The sequence below is a fragment of the Mya arenaria genome, chromosome 4, assembly GCF_026914265.1.
Source record: "Mya arenaria isolate MELC-2E11 chromosome 4, ASM2691426v1".
Taxonomy (NCBI): Eukaryota; Metazoa; Mollusca; class Bivalvia; order Myida; family Myidae; genus Mya; species Mya arenaria.
In genome coordinates this window covers 73598306-73616397 of record NC_069125.1, presented here as the reverse complement: position 1 = coordinate 73616397, position 18092 = coordinate 73598306, and the positions used below count along the sequence as shown (strand labels likewise).

General features: G+C 34.6%; 1 protein-coding gene across 2 annotated transcripts in view; it reads right to left on the bottom strand.

The window, feature by feature from the left end:
- Nucleotides 1–3819: 3819 nt before the first annotated feature.
- LOC128231339 (GPI ethanolamine phosphate transferase 1-like) overlaps nucleotides 3820–18092 on the bottom strand; it is a 46087-nt gene continuing 31814 nt past the window's right edge. Inside the window, exons 22-27 of one of the 2 annotated variants that reach the window (XM_052944015.1) lie at nucleotides 17566–17723; nucleotides 16822–16920; nucleotides 16551–16606; nucleotides 15754–15829; nucleotides 12212–12328; nucleotides 3820–9436 (exon numbers count right to left, since the gene is read on the bottom strand). In XM_052944015.1, the coding sequence (XP_052799975.1) occupies nucleotides 9257–9436; nucleotides 12212–12328; nucleotides 15754–15829; nucleotides 16551–16606; nucleotides 16822–16920; nucleotides 17566–17723 (686 nt within the window). In that variant the 3' untranslated portion in view covers nucleotides 3820–9256. Of the gene's footprint in view, nucleotides 9437–12211; nucleotides 12329–12927; nucleotides 13004–15753; nucleotides 15830–16550; nucleotides 16607–16821; nucleotides 16921–17565; nucleotides 17724–18092 lie in introns of both variants that reach the window. The other variant, XM_052944014.1, reaches the window with a different exon arrangement.

The following is an 18092-nucleotide window of genomic DNA, read 5'->3' as shown; positions in this document are numbered from 1 at the left end:
AGTATGAAAATGCCAAGTTCTGGTAACTAAGGGGCCATAACTCTCCCCTTATTATGTGTAGCTGTGCTGCAAACGAAGTCCACAACTTAAACAACATTTCAAGACTCTACGTAAAAAATAATTTGAAGTTAAAAATACACAAGTTATCATTATACAGATGGAAGGACAACAGACGCACACGGGCAAATCTCTATCCAACAATAAGTGAAGGCTTAAAAATGTAATTATACATGGTTTCACCTGTATATTGCAAAAAGTTAAAATACCCCTCTTAGTACTTAATTCAATGAAAAATGAGTTCTTTAAACTCAACTCTACACACGTACTGTATGCGAGAACGTCCAATTTGTCTACATCCAATTTGTGTATAACTGTAATTACACGGACGATTAAAACCATGACCTACAAAATGAATTGTAATCGAGAAAAAAAATATGCATACAATGCGAACAGTCAAATTGCGAGATTTTTAAGATCTAAAATAGCGGCAAGGGTAAGGTAATAGCCTTTGAAAAACTGCTTTTATCTCCGCCGTTATATACTTAAAAGAACGTTTGTTTGATCACTTGTCCAAGAACATAAGAATTTCACTTTACTTATAGCTGACCAGTTCAATCCATTTTAGTTCTTTGAATGCCATCAGAGAAAACACTAGAAACGCCATTATTGTAATGTGTTTTTTACAGCGCTTTTTTAAATACAAGTTCTATGACCATTTGAATTTGACCTACTGACATGAGTCTTGCACATCGAGTCAACCAATATATGGCCAAATTACAAACTTGACAAGGCAAAAGCAATCATGGAATAATGACAATAACTCTCAGTGTGAACTTGACCTTTGACCTTCTTTCACACATGTGTGCCAAATAAATAAAACTATCCCCAAGTGCATGGCAAGTTACAGCTCAATTGCCCAAGTAAATTGGGGGCAATTATCAACCAAAATTAAGCCATGGTCAACCATGTATTATTCTATAAATAACCTATTACATACAGATATGGGGATTGCACTTGGCACACTATCTTTGAAATGTATTCGTGCGTGTCAAGCTGCGTTAGATATGTCCCCTACACCTCCGACTGGTTCCCAGTATGCCAGGGAAGTCGACAGGGCGGGAAAAGTTCCCCGATTCTCTATCTCCTCTATATAAACCAGCTTATCATTCTACTAGAGAATAGTGGCTACGGCATTTGTGTTTTCAATAACACACTTAGCTCCCCAACGGTGGCCCATGACATGCTCCTCATCTCATACTCAGCAAACGGACTTCAAGCTATGTTGGACATTTGCAACGGATAGTCAAAGCGCTGGCGATACGAATATAATGCTAACAAGAGATGTTAGTGAAACATTTATGCCCCCTTGGGAGCCAAATTGTTAGTAGGATTTGGACACTTAAATAAAATATGGACAATCAGAAAACCTTTTTTCAGCTTACAGTCACACTGACCTTGACCTTTGACCCACTGACCTCAAAATCAATAGGGTTCATCTGCTGGTCATGACCAATAAGCCTACCTAGTATGAGGTCCCTGGGTCAAAGCGTTCTCAAGTTATTGATCGGAAACCGTTTTTCATGTTAAGGTCACACTGACCTTGACCTTTGACCCACTGACCTCAAAATCAATAGGGTTCATCTGCTGGTCATGACCAATACACCTACCAAGTATGAGGTCCCTCGGTCAAAGCGTTCTCAAGTTATTGATCGGAAACCGTTTTTCATGTAAAGGTCACACTGACCTTGACCTTTGACCCACTGACCTCAAAATCAATAGGGTTCATCTGCTGGTGATGACCAATACACATACCAAGTATGAGGTCCCTCGGTCAAAGCGTTCTCAAGTTATTGATCGGAAACCGTTTTTCATGTAAAGGTCACACTGACCTTGACCTTTGACCCACTGACCTCAAAATCAATAGGGTTCATCTGCTGGTCATGACCAATACACCTACCAAGTATGAGGTCCCTCGGTCAAAGCGTTCTCAAGTTATTGATCGGAAACCGTTTTTCATGTAAAGGTCACACTGACCTTGACCTTTGACCCACTGACCTCAAAATCAATAGGGTTCATCTGCTGGTGATGACCAATACACATACCAAGTATGAGGTCCCTCGGTCAAAGCGTTCTCAAGTTATTGATCGGAAACCATTTGGTATTCCGACCGACCGACAGACAGACCGACCGACCGACATGTGCAAAACAATATACCCCACTTTTTTCAAAAGGGGGCATAATAAATGTTCTATATTAGTTTTCAATGATATAAACGTAAACCATGACGATATACGAATATTCAACCTTGGGAATGAAATTGTATACATCGCGAAACAATATGTTCACCTTGGATTAAAGCGTGACTCTTTCTTGTCGTGTTCTGCGAATGTTGACGACGCTTGTGTAAAAATGCGGGACACCTTTTTAAACATATGCAATAGCGGGTTATACCCTGGTAAACTCAAACCGTTGACATCGTCGACTATACACAATTCCACTGTTATTCAAAAAGTATGTATCGCTGTGGATTTTGGACAATGTCAACAACCGACTTATTAAAAATTGAAAAGTCCCATAGATTCTGTATCAAAATAATTCAGGGCCTAAACAAATCTACAAATACAGACTTCGCATTAGGTGCACATGGTACTGTATCTGCTGAAACATTAATAGACGTGAAGAAGCTTCAGTTATTTGGGTAACTGTGTCGGCTGTCAAACAAATACATGGCTAGACATGTTTTAACTACAGACTTGTGAGCTATTACAATTTAGATAACCAGTCAATGGGGCTTGTGCCCGATATACATAGAATCTTAACAAAAATACAGACTTCAGGACATACTGTGGGACTATATCCACAACGGAAATTCTCCACCGAAATGCATGTGAAAGAAAATTATTGAACTCAAAGTTATTAATCCAACATGTAGACAGCAATTTCAACGATTGTCCTACAAGGAGTGCATACCTGCGCATCTACTAGGGGAAAATACTGCCTCAGAGCTGTGGATGGCGGCGAGAAAAAATCCCAGATTACTATCCCTGAATAGACATTTACTACGCCCAATTGATGCACTCGGGCGAACGATCCCTCAATTATGTGACATATGCAATTCTCACCATAAAAATACATCATACATAAACTCTTGCTTTTGTCCAAATTTGGTCGAACTTAGAGAAAAGCTATGGGACCAAATAATTATGCAAAAAGGATATCTAAGTTTCATCGATCTGTCAGAGCAAACTTTGAAAAGCCAATGCAAAAACATATTAGGTATAGCCACGGCTACAAATGAAAATTATGAAATGGAAAGTATATATATATATATATATATATATATATATATATATATATATATATATATATATATATATATATATATATATATATATATATATATATATATATGTGTTGCAAAAATAATATGTAGATTGTTCCATGTCACGAAGTGTAGCACTTTTATTGCTATTATGTTGTAAGTGTATAATTACCTATATAGTGGAACACGCCTTGGTTATCTAGGTGTTCGTTTTCGAGCTAGGTAAACTACAAGAAGTGTGTGTGTTTTGCCTTATCACCCGTTTACAGATTAAATTCTTTTAAAAAGGGTTTTTAATATTGTATCGGGTTTGTCAAATAGAGCTATTCTTGATATGTCTAATAATAGTATTATGTTTTAGACATATACATTTTCTGCACATTTAGTATTAGACTGTGTGTGCACTTGCATGCATGTACATTATATAAATCATAACTATGTAAATTTATGTTTAACTCTTCATGTATTGGAGGAAATAAAGATTCAATTCAACAACATATTGTTCAATATTTATTACAAATCAATAAAAATAATACAATAAATACATTATGTAAATAATAAATTTTCACTTAAGAATTTACTAACAATGCTTTTTTCCTCACATACAGCTGTACATTGTTTCAGTTTCAACACTCTGGGCACCCAAGCATATTCACAACATGATATCATATACATTATGAATACGCTGGGGGTGCTGAGGATGAGTTTCAACCAAAAATCAACACAAATTATATTTAACTGATTCTTCGATAATAAATAGAAACACAGTGGATCTTCAAGTATCTTTCTTAAAAATGATATAACGTTCACATTAAACATATACTCATGAAATAAGAAATATATGAAATGTGAAAGATGATGACTAACAAATTCATTTAGAGCTCCAGAAAAGCGTTCAAATAGAAGTACAATATGTAGTTATGCCAATGTTAAAACAATTAGCTCCTTTTCAGAATGCTCTGTAAATATGTGTAGTTTGAACATGTATATTGTTGCAAATGGTCTTTGCATACATAATTACATGGTGCTAATATCATTTAAGCATACATTTTCTTTAAGGCAGCATAACCATTTATCGAGTGGTTAAATTATGTTTAAGTAGTACAGGTTTAAAGTTGTTTACATTTCAGTCAAACTTGTGTTGTTATTTTCCCAAACATTCAGGAATTAATAACACGTGCCTATCTTGAGGTCTGATAGTACAATAATGATTATATATCAATAGGGTGAAACAAAACGACACAGCAAACTGGCTGAGACAACATATGGATGAATGCAAAGGCAATAATTCTGAGTATCATAGCAATGTAAAATTAACAATCATTATTGGGAAAAACATGAAAACAATGCAATATAACCATCCATTAATAGCCAAATAAAACAGATAGGTAAGCCGTTCAAAACTTCTTCTCAAGTAGAACATCAGTCAGTTCATGAGTACCTGGTATAACAAATTTAAAGTTTGACACTATGCATGAATGACAAAAATATATTGTAAAGCCTCAGAAAAGTTTGATATTTAAAACAAAGAACCATAAAACATTCAAACAATGTGTACACACTTCAAACACCAGGAAAGTGGTTAAATACTTACGATTTGTAATAAAAAGACAATATTATATTAATAAAAAGACAATATTATATCTAACCTCAAAATGATAGCAGTCCTGGTTTAAAAGTTGAGAGCATATTATCAATAACTTGTCTAATTAATATTAAACATAATCGTTCTATATTAAGCAATACTAATAACATATAAATATAATATCTTATTTAACTGATTTAAAACAGTTTTGAATGAAACAGTCTAAATATCTTGGAAATAGAATGATTTATTATTATTATTGTTCATGATTGGAAAGCATGCTGTTTGAAACACCCTCCCTGAATTGAATTGTAATATACCTAGAAAGTTACACAAAAATACAATTTATACATAATTATCATAAAATAAAAATTTTAATATTTTACATTTGTAATAAAATATATACTAGTGTTTTCATAATTAATTCTTATATATCACAACAAAAAACATACACTGTATAAACTTTACTATAAAACTGTATAATAGTAATAAAACCCAGAGATGTATTTTTAACATTTATATCAAGGTCCAAAGGATCAGATGTCCTAAATGGCCAATCACATCCAACCTTTGTAATAAATCTACAAACTGAATAATATAAATGTATCCTTTGTCCTCAGCTGTACCAAAAGTGGTCAACATAGAAATTTCTTAAATACTAAAGATACACTCTTTAATAACTCCCAGATAGGATTTACCACCATTATTAATATTGTTTTAATATTCCAAAAAAGATGAATGAATGTCGAAAACAATGGTTCTTATGAAGGATACCCAGTTTAAATTGAAAGAAATGAGCATAAAACACGGTATTTCTACCTTATGAGACTAAAGAAGATTACTGTAAATCTTTTAGCATTCACCAATCATTTAATATTTTTGCGTTTTCAGCTATTGAATACAGTAACACCGTTATAAAGTTGTTATCAGCAATTCATATTTTCCATTAATGCATCATTTAGTAAGTATTTAAAGGTTTATCAGTCGAAAATGATGTTAGTTATACATGTGTATGTATTGATTTTGAATAAGGGTGTCACTTTAACATCACAGAAGATATTTACAGTCATAGTCATATGTGGAGCAACTATGAACTAGACATCATTACAAGAAGTTCTGCAAAATAGGCGTTATCATGGCCATGTGCACGAAAATCACTTTCACCCAAGCCTACTTTGAACAAGGTTTACTTGTAGAAGAAGAAAGATTAACAATTCACCCAAAAGCTGTTCAAATTTAAAGAATTTCCATGAAGGAAAAATGCACCCGGAAAAAAATGATGACTTAAGAACTTAGACAACTTTGGGACCTAGACAACTCTAGATCTTTGTTCATTAGTTAATATAGGTGAAAATAAAATGCAAACATTGATATAAACACTTGCAACACAAACATTCCACACTGTCAAAGAACACATCATTGGACAATTTTCAATTATGTAAATTTCCTGTGTGAATTTTATATTCTTTCATACGAGTACTACCAAATTACTAGAATGACTGCCAATTCTAATGAAGTATGAGGCACAACAATTGCATTGATGGAGATTAAATTAAAGTGTAAAGTAGAGGTAAATCATTAATAAGGCAAATAAAATAACACTTAACTGAGCAAATCATGGAACAACCACTAATAAATGGAACAACTATGTGCATTAGTGTGTAATAAATTAACAACATATAATAATACTATGTGTACACCAAGGCTGGTCAATGCTCTAATGACATACAAGTGCATGCAAGTACAACATTAGGTTGGCACAGTGGTTAGTGCACTCGCTTCTCACCTTGGCGACCTGGGTTTGATTCCCGGCTTGGGTGCATGTGAGTTTGGTTTGTGGTCACCAAGGCGGACAATTGGGTTTACTCCGGGTACTCCGGTTCCCCCACAACACAAAACCACACTCTCGTGCAACATCTGGCCAAAGAGTGTGATTAACGTCAATTGCAATAACTTGTTTCACAAACATTGTAAAAATAAATACACTTAAACTTAAAGTACAACATTTGAACCACTTTAACCTTTAGTTACAGATAGAAAACAATAGTTGCAGGATATATACTCATATTCTATAATTAAAAAAAAAAGAAAAAAGTAAGGCATCATTCAAATCACATCAACCCATAGTTACAGACAGAATTCATTATTTGCACAAACGTAATGGTTTTGTTCAGTTAATATCAAAGTAGTGAAGACCACTGTACATGTACCTGTGACAAAATATCACCAGGACACCAAATTTTAGAAAGGGCCATAACTCTGTCAGAAATCGGTAGTTTGTAAACAAAGTAATAATTCAAATGTATTTAATGGTGTTAACATGTGTACTAAAAATATTTATTCCGTCCTATTCACCTTTTTTGCAAATGTTGAAAATATGAAAAGGTACACAACTCCTTAGAAAATTGGTGGTTTCAAACCAAAAACAAACTTCACATGAATTTTATCATGATTAACATGTGTACCAAACATTATTTAAATCTGGCAACACTTTATTATTTAAAATTATTATTTGGACACCGTATAAAGTTGGAAATGAGACAGAACTAGCATAATTATGGCATTAGTTACAAAAAAATGGAGAACTACATTTGAATATCATCAACTGCATTGTCCATATACACATATCATCAACTACACTGTCCCTGGAAGTACACATAGCATCAAATACATTGTCCCTGGAAGTACACATAGCATCAACTACATTGTAGCTGGAAGGACACATAGCATCAACTACATTGCCCCTGGAAGGACACATAGCATCAACTACATTGCCCCTAGAAGGACACATAGCATCAACTACATTGCCCCTAGAAGAACACATAGCATCAACTACATTGTCCCTAGAAGGACACATAGCATCAACTACATTGTTCCTGGAAGGACACATAGCATCAACTACATTGCCCCTAGAAGGACACATAGCATCAACTACATTGTCCCTCAAAGGACACATAGCATTAACTACATTGTTCCTGGAAGGACACATAGCATCAACTACATTATCCCTGGAATAACACATAGCATCAACTACATTGTCCCTGGAAGGACACATGCATACATAAGCTTCATTGTAAATAAATAACAAGCATATCATGGAATGTAAAACAAATACACGAGATATAGGTATGATTATCAAACAGAAATAAACTGTGTTGTATAACTTGTGCATAACTAAAGTAATGCTTATTTTAGCATAATATGTTATATGTTTTGTACAAAAAAGAACATGTTTAATTTCCCAAATTGGAAAAGTTACATTAAGAATAAATGCTCATACATTTAGAGACAATATAAGGATGCTAAAAGGCACATAAAGGCTGACAGACAAACAATTTGCATCTAGAGATAAGTGTTACTACAGTAGACACAGCAAGGTACAAAAGAGAAGTTAAAAACTCAAATATTAACATTCAATGGTAACATAAGAAAGCATTAAGACCCATCTTAACCTTAGATTAGGTCATTAGGTCATGTTTATTACATAATAAGTAAGTTAAGGGCATGTTTTTAATATACATAAGTAAGTAAATATAGGCCATGTTAGCATTGGCAGCTATAGATTATTTTTTGGAAAACACTAAATTTATTAAAACAATGATGACAATATTAAACAGGGGAACAAAGAATGACTTGGAGCTGAGGTCTGCATTATTGAGTTTGCAATACAGTAAGAAGTAAAGGTGGTCAATACATGACTGTCATCACAAAACAGGAAGGTTACATATTATAACATCTTCATCTACAATGTACATGTAACAAGATGGTTTTGCTGTCTTTACAATGCATGTACAGATATCATAATAGCAAAAAATGGTCAGTTTGGAATGTATAACCATACATTATAATGGTGGTAGTGTAATTAAGTGCAAGACACTTTCAAGGCCAACTTTTTTTAAAGTTAACAAAGTGGTTAACAGCATTGTGGTTCACTTTTAAAGGTGATTTTTTTTATTATGTGCTGATATACGAGCTATTACCTGAAACAAATAAGCATAGTAGTCTCAACATTTGTAAGAATTACTGCAGTTCAAATGTACATGAAACTTACAGAGTAGATTTGAAAGATTACAAGGATGAAGTTAACAACATTACCGTATATGGATGATGAATGTTACGATAAAACATAGAAAACATATGGCTTTAAGTAACACCCTGGAAACATCTCAAATATGAGTCACCCTTCCATGAGAATGTATCTGCTCTCAGAGCTGTCTCCCACTTGACTGAATGTACAGCTGAAGTATAAGTGATTGCTGGTTAAATAGATGGTCACTGTGTCCCAGTGATCACGTGCGCTGCCTGGTCGGTACCAGTGATCACGTGCGCTGGCTGGTCTGCACAAGTGATCACGTGCGCTGGCTGGTCTGTCGCTGGTTGAAGCAGCAGATGCTGCAGGATGTTAGGAGATAGGAGAAGCCGTAAAAGATCATGAGCACCATGTGGATGATCTGGAAGATAACGTAGTGTGACACTGTTGCCCCTACATGGTCCCACGGGCCCTCGTCCGTCACAAACATAAAGAATTGCTGAAATACACACAGGGAAACAATCAATTAATCAAAATATCAGTTTTGAATGTATATAGTGTTTGAAAATGGGACTCCAATTGCTATCTTTTATAACTCAACGAAACAACATAACAACACAACAAATACTAATAATTGCACATTAATTGCAAAATGATGCACACCGCATCAAGTAAGTTATCTTAGCATTTTATCCATGTAAAAGCATATTAAATATTTGTGAACATTCAATAAACTGTTATATTGAAAATTTCATTAGAAAATCTTAATTTGGTAAAACTTTCATAAAAAAGTAAATTAATGAATTACTAACGATGCTAAAAAAGGTTTTAAAAACATAATTCATCCAGCCGGGATCACCCGTAAGACCAGACCCACTACACCATAGAGACAGGTTATAGAAGAAGGTTTTATGATTTATATAAAAAACAATTAAAAACAATTTGTGATTTGTGGAGAGTTTTTACATGCACCGTATTTGTGTAAGAGAGTGACCTCTCACGTTAAAATGACTTCAACGAAAATTTACCGGAAATTTTTTTTGACATTAATTGGACATTTACCACAACAAAAAATACGTAGTTACCGGAAGTAGCATTAGCGACATCGATTTTGGGCAACCACTATCGATTGCCGCCGACATAGCATTGTCAGCGACGATTAATCGATTGTACTCGATTATCGTTTCATCACTAATTGTATATATATATATTGATATAAAGTTGAAGCTCAGCAGTTAGTATGTAAACATCTGTAATGTTGCAAACCGCAAAGACATTGACATAATACATCGCATGATTTGAATTTATGTTTACATTAGTACAAACTAGAGCTATCACTGAAGGTGATTAATACCCCCGTACACCGCCTCTCAATATGATTTATCATTGTATGAAGTTTAATGCTATTCCATCTAGTAGTTTTCAAGTTACTGTCCGGGCAAAAGTTTGACAAAAAAAAAACCCACAGAAAAAGGCAATAACTCTGTAATTTGCTAAAAAAAGTGTAGTGATTAATGTAATGTAAACTGAACACCTTCTCATTGTGCTGTACCATTGTGTAAAGTTTTATAACATTCCATCCGGTAGTTTTCAAGTTATGCTCCGGACAAGAAAAAAGTAACAAAGAGCAATAACTTTGTAATTGGCAGAAATAGAATTGCTGTTCCTATACACTACACTTCCTCTCAATATGATCTATCACTGTATGAAGATATATTAAATACCATCCAATAGTTTTCAAGTTATGCTCCAGACAAGAAAAAGTAATAAAGGGCAGTTACTCTGTACTTAGCTGAAATAGAATTGCGGTTCCTGTACACTGCACTCCCTCTCATTATGATCTATCACTGTATGAAGTTTGATTAAATTCCATCCAATACTTTTCAAGTTATGCTCCGGACAAGAAAAAAGTAACAAAGGGCAGTAACTCTGCAATTAGCTGAAATGGAATTGCTGTTCCTGTACGCTGCACTCCCTCTCATTATGATCTATCACTGTATGAAGTTTATTAAATTCTATCCAATAGTTTTCAAGTTATGCTCCGGACAAGAAAAAGTAACAAAGGGCAGTTACTCTGTAATTAGCTGTAATAGAATTGCGGTTCCTGTACACTGCACTCCCTCTCATTATGATCTATCACTGTATGAAGTTTTATTAAATTCCATCCAATACTTTTCAAGTTATGCTCCGGACAAGAAAAAGTAACAAAGGGCAGTAACTCTGTAATTAGCTGAAATAGAATTGCGGTTCCTGTACACTACACTTCCTCTCATTATGATCTATCACTGTATGAAGATTTATTAAATTCCATCCAATAGTTTCAAGTGATGCTCCCGAAAAGAAAAAAGTAACAAAGGGCAGTAACTCTGTAATTAGCTGAAAGAGAATTGCAGTTCCTGTACACTGCACTCCCTTTCATTATGATCTATCAATGTATGAAGTTTTATTAAATTCCATCCAATAGCATTCAAGTTATGATCCGGACAAGAAAAAAGTAACAAAGGGCAGTAACTCTGTAATAAGCTGAAATTGAGTTATGGTTCTTGTGCACTGCACTTCCTCTCATTGTGCTTTACCTTTGTATGAAGTTGTAATAAATTCCATCTAGTAGTTTGCAAGTTAATGTCTGGAAAAAAAATTGACAGCAAAAAAACAAATAAAGGGCAATAACTCAGTAATAAGCTGAAGTAGAGTTATGGTTCTTAAATACTGCACTTCCTCTCACTGTACTTTACTATTGTATGAAGTTTCAATGAATTCCATCCAGTACTTTTCAAGTTATACTCCGGACAAAAAAAAGTAACAATGAGCAATAACTCAGTAATAAGCAAGAATAGAGTTATGGTTATTGTACACTGCACTTCCTCTCATTATGCTCTATCATTGTATGAAGTTTAATCCAATTCCATTCAGTAGTTTTTAAGTTATGCTCCGGACAAGGAAATTGCAACGGACCAACCAACAAACCGACGGACCGACCAACAAACCGACGGACCGACCACAGGGTGACACCAATATACCCCCTTCAAACTTCATTTGTCAGGGGTATAATCATGTCTAGCACTGGACTTGCTTTCAGTATGCATTAAAAAAGATTGTGTAATTTGCAAAAAAATATAAAATACAGCACCAATGAAGATAAATAAACCAAAACTTATCTTATTTGTGAAATTGGTAGAGTTTACATTTTTCTTGTGTTAAAATCTGCATAAAATAAATGAATGATTGAGTTAGTTGGTCAAATATTTCTTAATACAATTGTTGACGATCTTACCATGGCTATGAAGTCGCCCATGAGAAGGAAAAGGAGACTGTATGACTTCATGGGAACTCGGGTGACCAGCCCCACCGTCACCATAGCACACATCACGTAGATGAAAGGCGTCGCTATCTATAGCACCATAAAGCAGTAAACATATCAGTTAACATCTGTCATGGCGAGTACAATCAATGTATTAATAGAAATTGAAAAAGATATTTGAAATTAAAGTTTAATGTAAAATTAGAAATACTGCTACTGCAATAATATTACGCTGTGATACTAAGACTATACAAGATGATCTATATACATTGACCTTGCAAATATACAGTATAATTATATTATCAAAAGCACATTGCAGACTATGATTAAAAATTTACATATATTATGACCATCAAACGCGGCATACACTGGTAGATTTAGTCTCTTTTTAGTCAATACTTTTTTTGCAAGCAGTAATTTTATACACAAGCTACTATGCCCTGGTGCAGTTTAAGCAGAACAAGTCAATACAATATTAATGTAAAAAATAGTGTGCATTAACATAATACGACATAAGACATTGTTTAACTTGTTAAAAAAAAGCCACACAAAATTTCAATAATAAAGAATGGCAAATGCATGAGTACTCCAGTCACTGCATGCTTTATTTGACAATACTCTGTCGGATGCAATTGTTGTCCATATCAGTTTGAGGCCTAAGCCGGAGCACATTATTACAAGTGACCTACCTTGAGAACAATGAAAATCCCCATAGTTGGAGGGTCAGAAATAGTTAGGAAGCAGAAAACAGCTGCGGGGTCAAAACTGAAAAACATAGGGCGTGCACAGTCTTGTTAGTACATAGATAAAGATTACATGGTTGTGCTTGTGTCTCAATGTAGTGTTCTCCAGACAGACCAACACCTTCCATGCAATAGAACACAAACTAGCACTGTATTTTCTGCAAAACAATCCTCCAATATTATTTTAACTGTTTGAGTATACATCTGTCTGTAGAAAAATGAGTGCATGAGCCGTTTTTTTAATCTTAATAATATATATCATTGCATGCAACATGTTTGAAACTTAATGGAGATCACTATATTTCTTACAACACAAATGCTGAACATATGTGAATGTGTACGCAAATTATACTAACTAAACTGAACTAAAAACTAGCCAGCAAAGCTATTTATAAACAATATGAAAAGTAAACTTAAACCACTGAACCCTGGTTAATAGGGAGTTTTGAACTTTACATTTACTTATTGCAGTTGGTAAAGTTATGCAATGCAATGCTTTATGCGGAAAAAAGCATACTGTTTTGCCATCTCCTAATATACACTCTTGAGTATACATTCTTAAACAGATAAATTATGATCTGAGCTTTTAGATCATTTCCTGCAAATATGAAATTATCATAGCCTTACAAAAGAATGGTGAGTACTAATTACTGACTGTTTATAAATGTGACGCTACCACATATATCTGTGGATAATAGAAAAACAAACAAAATGCTATAACAAAAATGGCATTGATTCCATTCGTGCCTGATATACAGAATTGATTCGCTTTATTTAAATGCCAGTAAGCAGAAAACTCATGTCAATGACATTCTCATTTATGATATTGAACCCTCACCATACAATAGAATGTTTAAAAGGAAAGGCCTTGTCATGTTAATAGCTGTATAAATAATTGATGCAGAATTGATTATACTTTCCACTAAGAAATATGGGCAATTCAATGTCTATTCCATAAGATATGATATACCGGGGTACACTTTCAACTTAAATAAATTCAACAGAACTCAGTTGTGGAAGTTAATTATATTTCCCTATAAACGTACAGTTCATGATTCTTGAACCATGCAGACAAGTTCTAGAATGGCCATGTTCATGATATGTGAACCAAGCAGGCCAGTTCTAGAATGGCCCAGTTCATGATGTATGCACCATTCAGACCAGTTCTAGAATGACCCAGTTCATGATAAGTGAACTACTCAGACCAGTTCTAGAATGGCCCAGTTCATGATATGTGAACCAAGCAGGTCAGTTCTAGAATGGCCCAGTTTATGATAAATGAGCTACATAGACCAGTTCTAGAATGGCCCAGTTCATGAAACATGCACCACCATACCAGTACTAGAATGGCCTAGTTCATGATTAGAAAACCAAGTTCATGATACATGTACCTTTCAGACAGGATCTAGAATGAAACGTTCATGAAACATGCACCATGTCTACCAGTTCTAGAATGGCCCAGATTCATGAAATCTGCACCACTATACCAGCTCTAGAATGGCCCAGTTCATGAAATCTGCACCACTATACCAGTTCTAGAATGGCCCAGTTCATGAAATCTGCACCACTATACCAGCTCTAGAATGGCCCAGTTCATGAAATCTGCACCACTATACCAGTTCTAGAATGGCCCAGATTCATGAAATCTGCACCACTATACCAGTTCTAGAATGGCCAAGTTCATGATATATGTGTCATGCAGACCAGTACTTGAATGGCCCAGTTCATGATATATGTGTCATGCAGACCAGTTCATAAATGGCCCAGTTCATGATATATGTGTCATGCAGACCAGTTCATGAATGGCCAAGTTCATGATACATGCAATTTGCAGACCAGTTATTGAATGGCCCAGTTCACGATGTCATGCAGACAAGTTCTTAAATGGCCTACTTCATGATATATGTTTCATGCAGACCAGTTTATGAATAGCCTAGTTCATGATATATGTGTCATGCAGACCAGTTCTAGAATGGCCAAGTTCATGATATGTGTGTCATGCAGACGATTTCTTGAATGGCCAAGTTCAAAATATATGCAATATGCAGACCAGTTCTAGAATGGCCCAGTTCATGATACAAGAAATATGCAGACGAGTTCTTGAATGGCCCAGATTCCTGCTTAGTTAATGCAATAAGAGGTGAAATATGCATAATTGAAGACTAACACATTTTACAACATGAGAATCTGTCCACCTACAATTTTGACAAACCTTCAATTAAACTCTATTAGACAAGAAAATGTCAATTGTATTGAATGAAACCATGATGTGATCAATGTCATATTGATGGTCTCACTTCCAAATGCCAAAGCTACATAATCCCATGTTTTCAGTAGCAACATTTTAAGTATTTAATCTACTGTAGGAAATTTGATCGCACAGTTTTTTTACAAAATGCCAAAATTACAATTTTTGTAGTAACAATTTCTGTAGGTCTGGCATTTCTGCTTCTCTGTGTGATGTCCAATTATTGCTCACCTTTTGATCACAAGATACAACACCATATTCTCATTGGATTAATTACTTGGCATTTTGCAATTAGATGCAGCTTGCCATTATGATTTTAGCGAAGTAAAAACCCCTGAACAGAAGAAAATGCAGCTTCAGCATTTTGAAGTGAGGCCATTGATATGATATATTGTAGTATGATGTATTGTTGCAAAGAAAATTTTATTGATATGTTCAGGAAGGTTTTATCAGATTGTAGTCAGACATGACAGTGAGCGTCACGTGAAAATGAATCTAAAACTTGTATGATATATCCTGTCTACCTTTATCCCAATAAACATGCCCTCATATGCTGGCATTTCATGAGTTAAAAAACAGAATGTTTCGTTGGGGTCAAAACTGAAAAAGACAAAGCTGATATTATCTGGAATGGTGAACGCTTGTTTTGATTACAGGGGAATTCATCTGGAATATAATTATATAAGCCCTTCTTTCCCCCATAATAAACACACACAGGTCATGCACTTTTTCTTTTCTTATCACCTGTCCAGGCTACACCAAGTCACAGAAATGTTTGTTTTATTTAAAACTTATATAAAAAAATATAAAGAAAAGCTTTACACTTTGTGTCACCAGTTGTGACCAATGGTAAAATTATTACCCGTTACTGTTCTAAACAAATGTTATCTCTTGTATTGAGTATTTCCTGAATGTAAAATTATTGAAAGGATTATAACAGGGGTATACAGCCTTTTTTTAGGGAAGTACATAAATGACTAAATAAGATAAAAACTATGACATTTCATATGCACGGGTACAGAGCCTTATTTCTAAGGGAAGTATATAAATCATCTAACTAGATTAAACAATAAAGCAAACAATGACAATTCAAACAAATAAGATGGAACCAGAGCACTGTAAGCCTCTCACTCAGAATTCCAACACTGGGTCTTGTTTCCCAGATGATCAAGAGGCAAATGACAGGTAAAGGCAGTGGTTCACAGTTTCTACAGTCCTTTTCTATAGCACAATGAGAAATCTTGTAAACCTTGATCATAACAGTAATTAAAAAATTACAGATCAAAACATTACTGCAAATGAAATCAAAGCAGCCTCTAACCTGTTAACGCTGGTTACATTTCCTGTTCCATAAAGGCTGAGAATGATCAGATTTATCTGGGAATGGGGGTCAAGGACAGTAATGTAATGTATGTAAAATTACAGTGATTAACAAAGGTCAAAGGTATTAAAAACTATTTTCTACAGGGATGAATAAGCTTAAACAAAATGATGACATGTTTTCATATAAATTCACTTTTTGAAATAAACTTCAAATGATCTTTTCTCTCATATACTAAGGATGTCTGACCATATGTTATAACTAAGGATACAGCATAAAAGACTCGGCGCAGGTCTGCACGGACCATTCCCTGTAAACTCTTCCCATTGGTACTCTCATTGTACAGCATCACAAAGTCCACGCTCTCCAACTGTAAATGTAAACACCGCTCAAGTTTATAAACACATAAACATCATTTAATTATGAAGTTCTGAGCCTCCATTTGGGTTGATAAGTTGCAGTGAGAAACATTTAAACATTGTGATGTGCACAGAGCCTGGCCAGCCTCTTATAAACATGGCTGGCTCCTCTTTCTTTTTTCTTTTTTTTGTGTGGAATATTAATGAGTTGAATATGGCATTCATCATTGTTCCACAACCACTTATTCGTCTAAATGACTCTCTTTGGCTTACATCTCATCCCCTAATGCGGGTAACTTCCCCCTTCAGGCTTCTAAATTCCTTCTTAGGACCACATGAGGAACGTTTTTATCTCAGACCCACCTTTAATTTTTATATCAACATCATAAAAAACCTTGTTATCAAACTGAAACACAACATTTGATAATTTAACTTAAATAATGAAGTCCAAAAATACCAAAAGTTAGTTGAAATCTGAATTTAATAATGACAACGCTATGTCACATAATGATGCAAGACCAAAATTAAAAACATTCCAAGCAATTTATATGGATCTTATTTTATAATCATTTATATATGTGTAACACAGTATGTGTATATGAATGATTGCAGTTACCCTCATACATTGCAATCATAAACAGCCACAATTTACTCACAATTTTGGCTGGGTTATCTGGTGTTGCCTTGCTGCTGGCTGCCTTGCTGGTGTCTGCAGCAGTAGGTAGCTCCATGTAGGATGTGGCAAGTCTGGCCTCCACCAGCATCCAGATGTATAGATTCCAGCACATTATTACCATGAATATCACCTCATATGTGGACATAGCAGTTAAAGAAAACATATCACATTACCATCATAAATATTTCCTCAATAATGTGAACCTATCATAAAAGAAAAGGTGTCAACTCTTTAAGTTGACTGAATTTATTAATCCAAGTTGACATTTCATTTAACAATGGGACGTTTTTGTATTTAAACAAGAACTGTTGCAGGAATGCAAAAAATGGCCTTGAAAGGCCTAGTTATAGGCAAATAACAATTAGTATTTGGGCCTGTATTGACAGATAGCCTTCGGTATGTAATATATTTGCATGACGACCTGCACATGCGCATGGCAGTAAATATTGATAGATAAAAAATTAAAAGAGCTAAGTACGACTACAAAGATGGTAAGTCCCTGCAAGA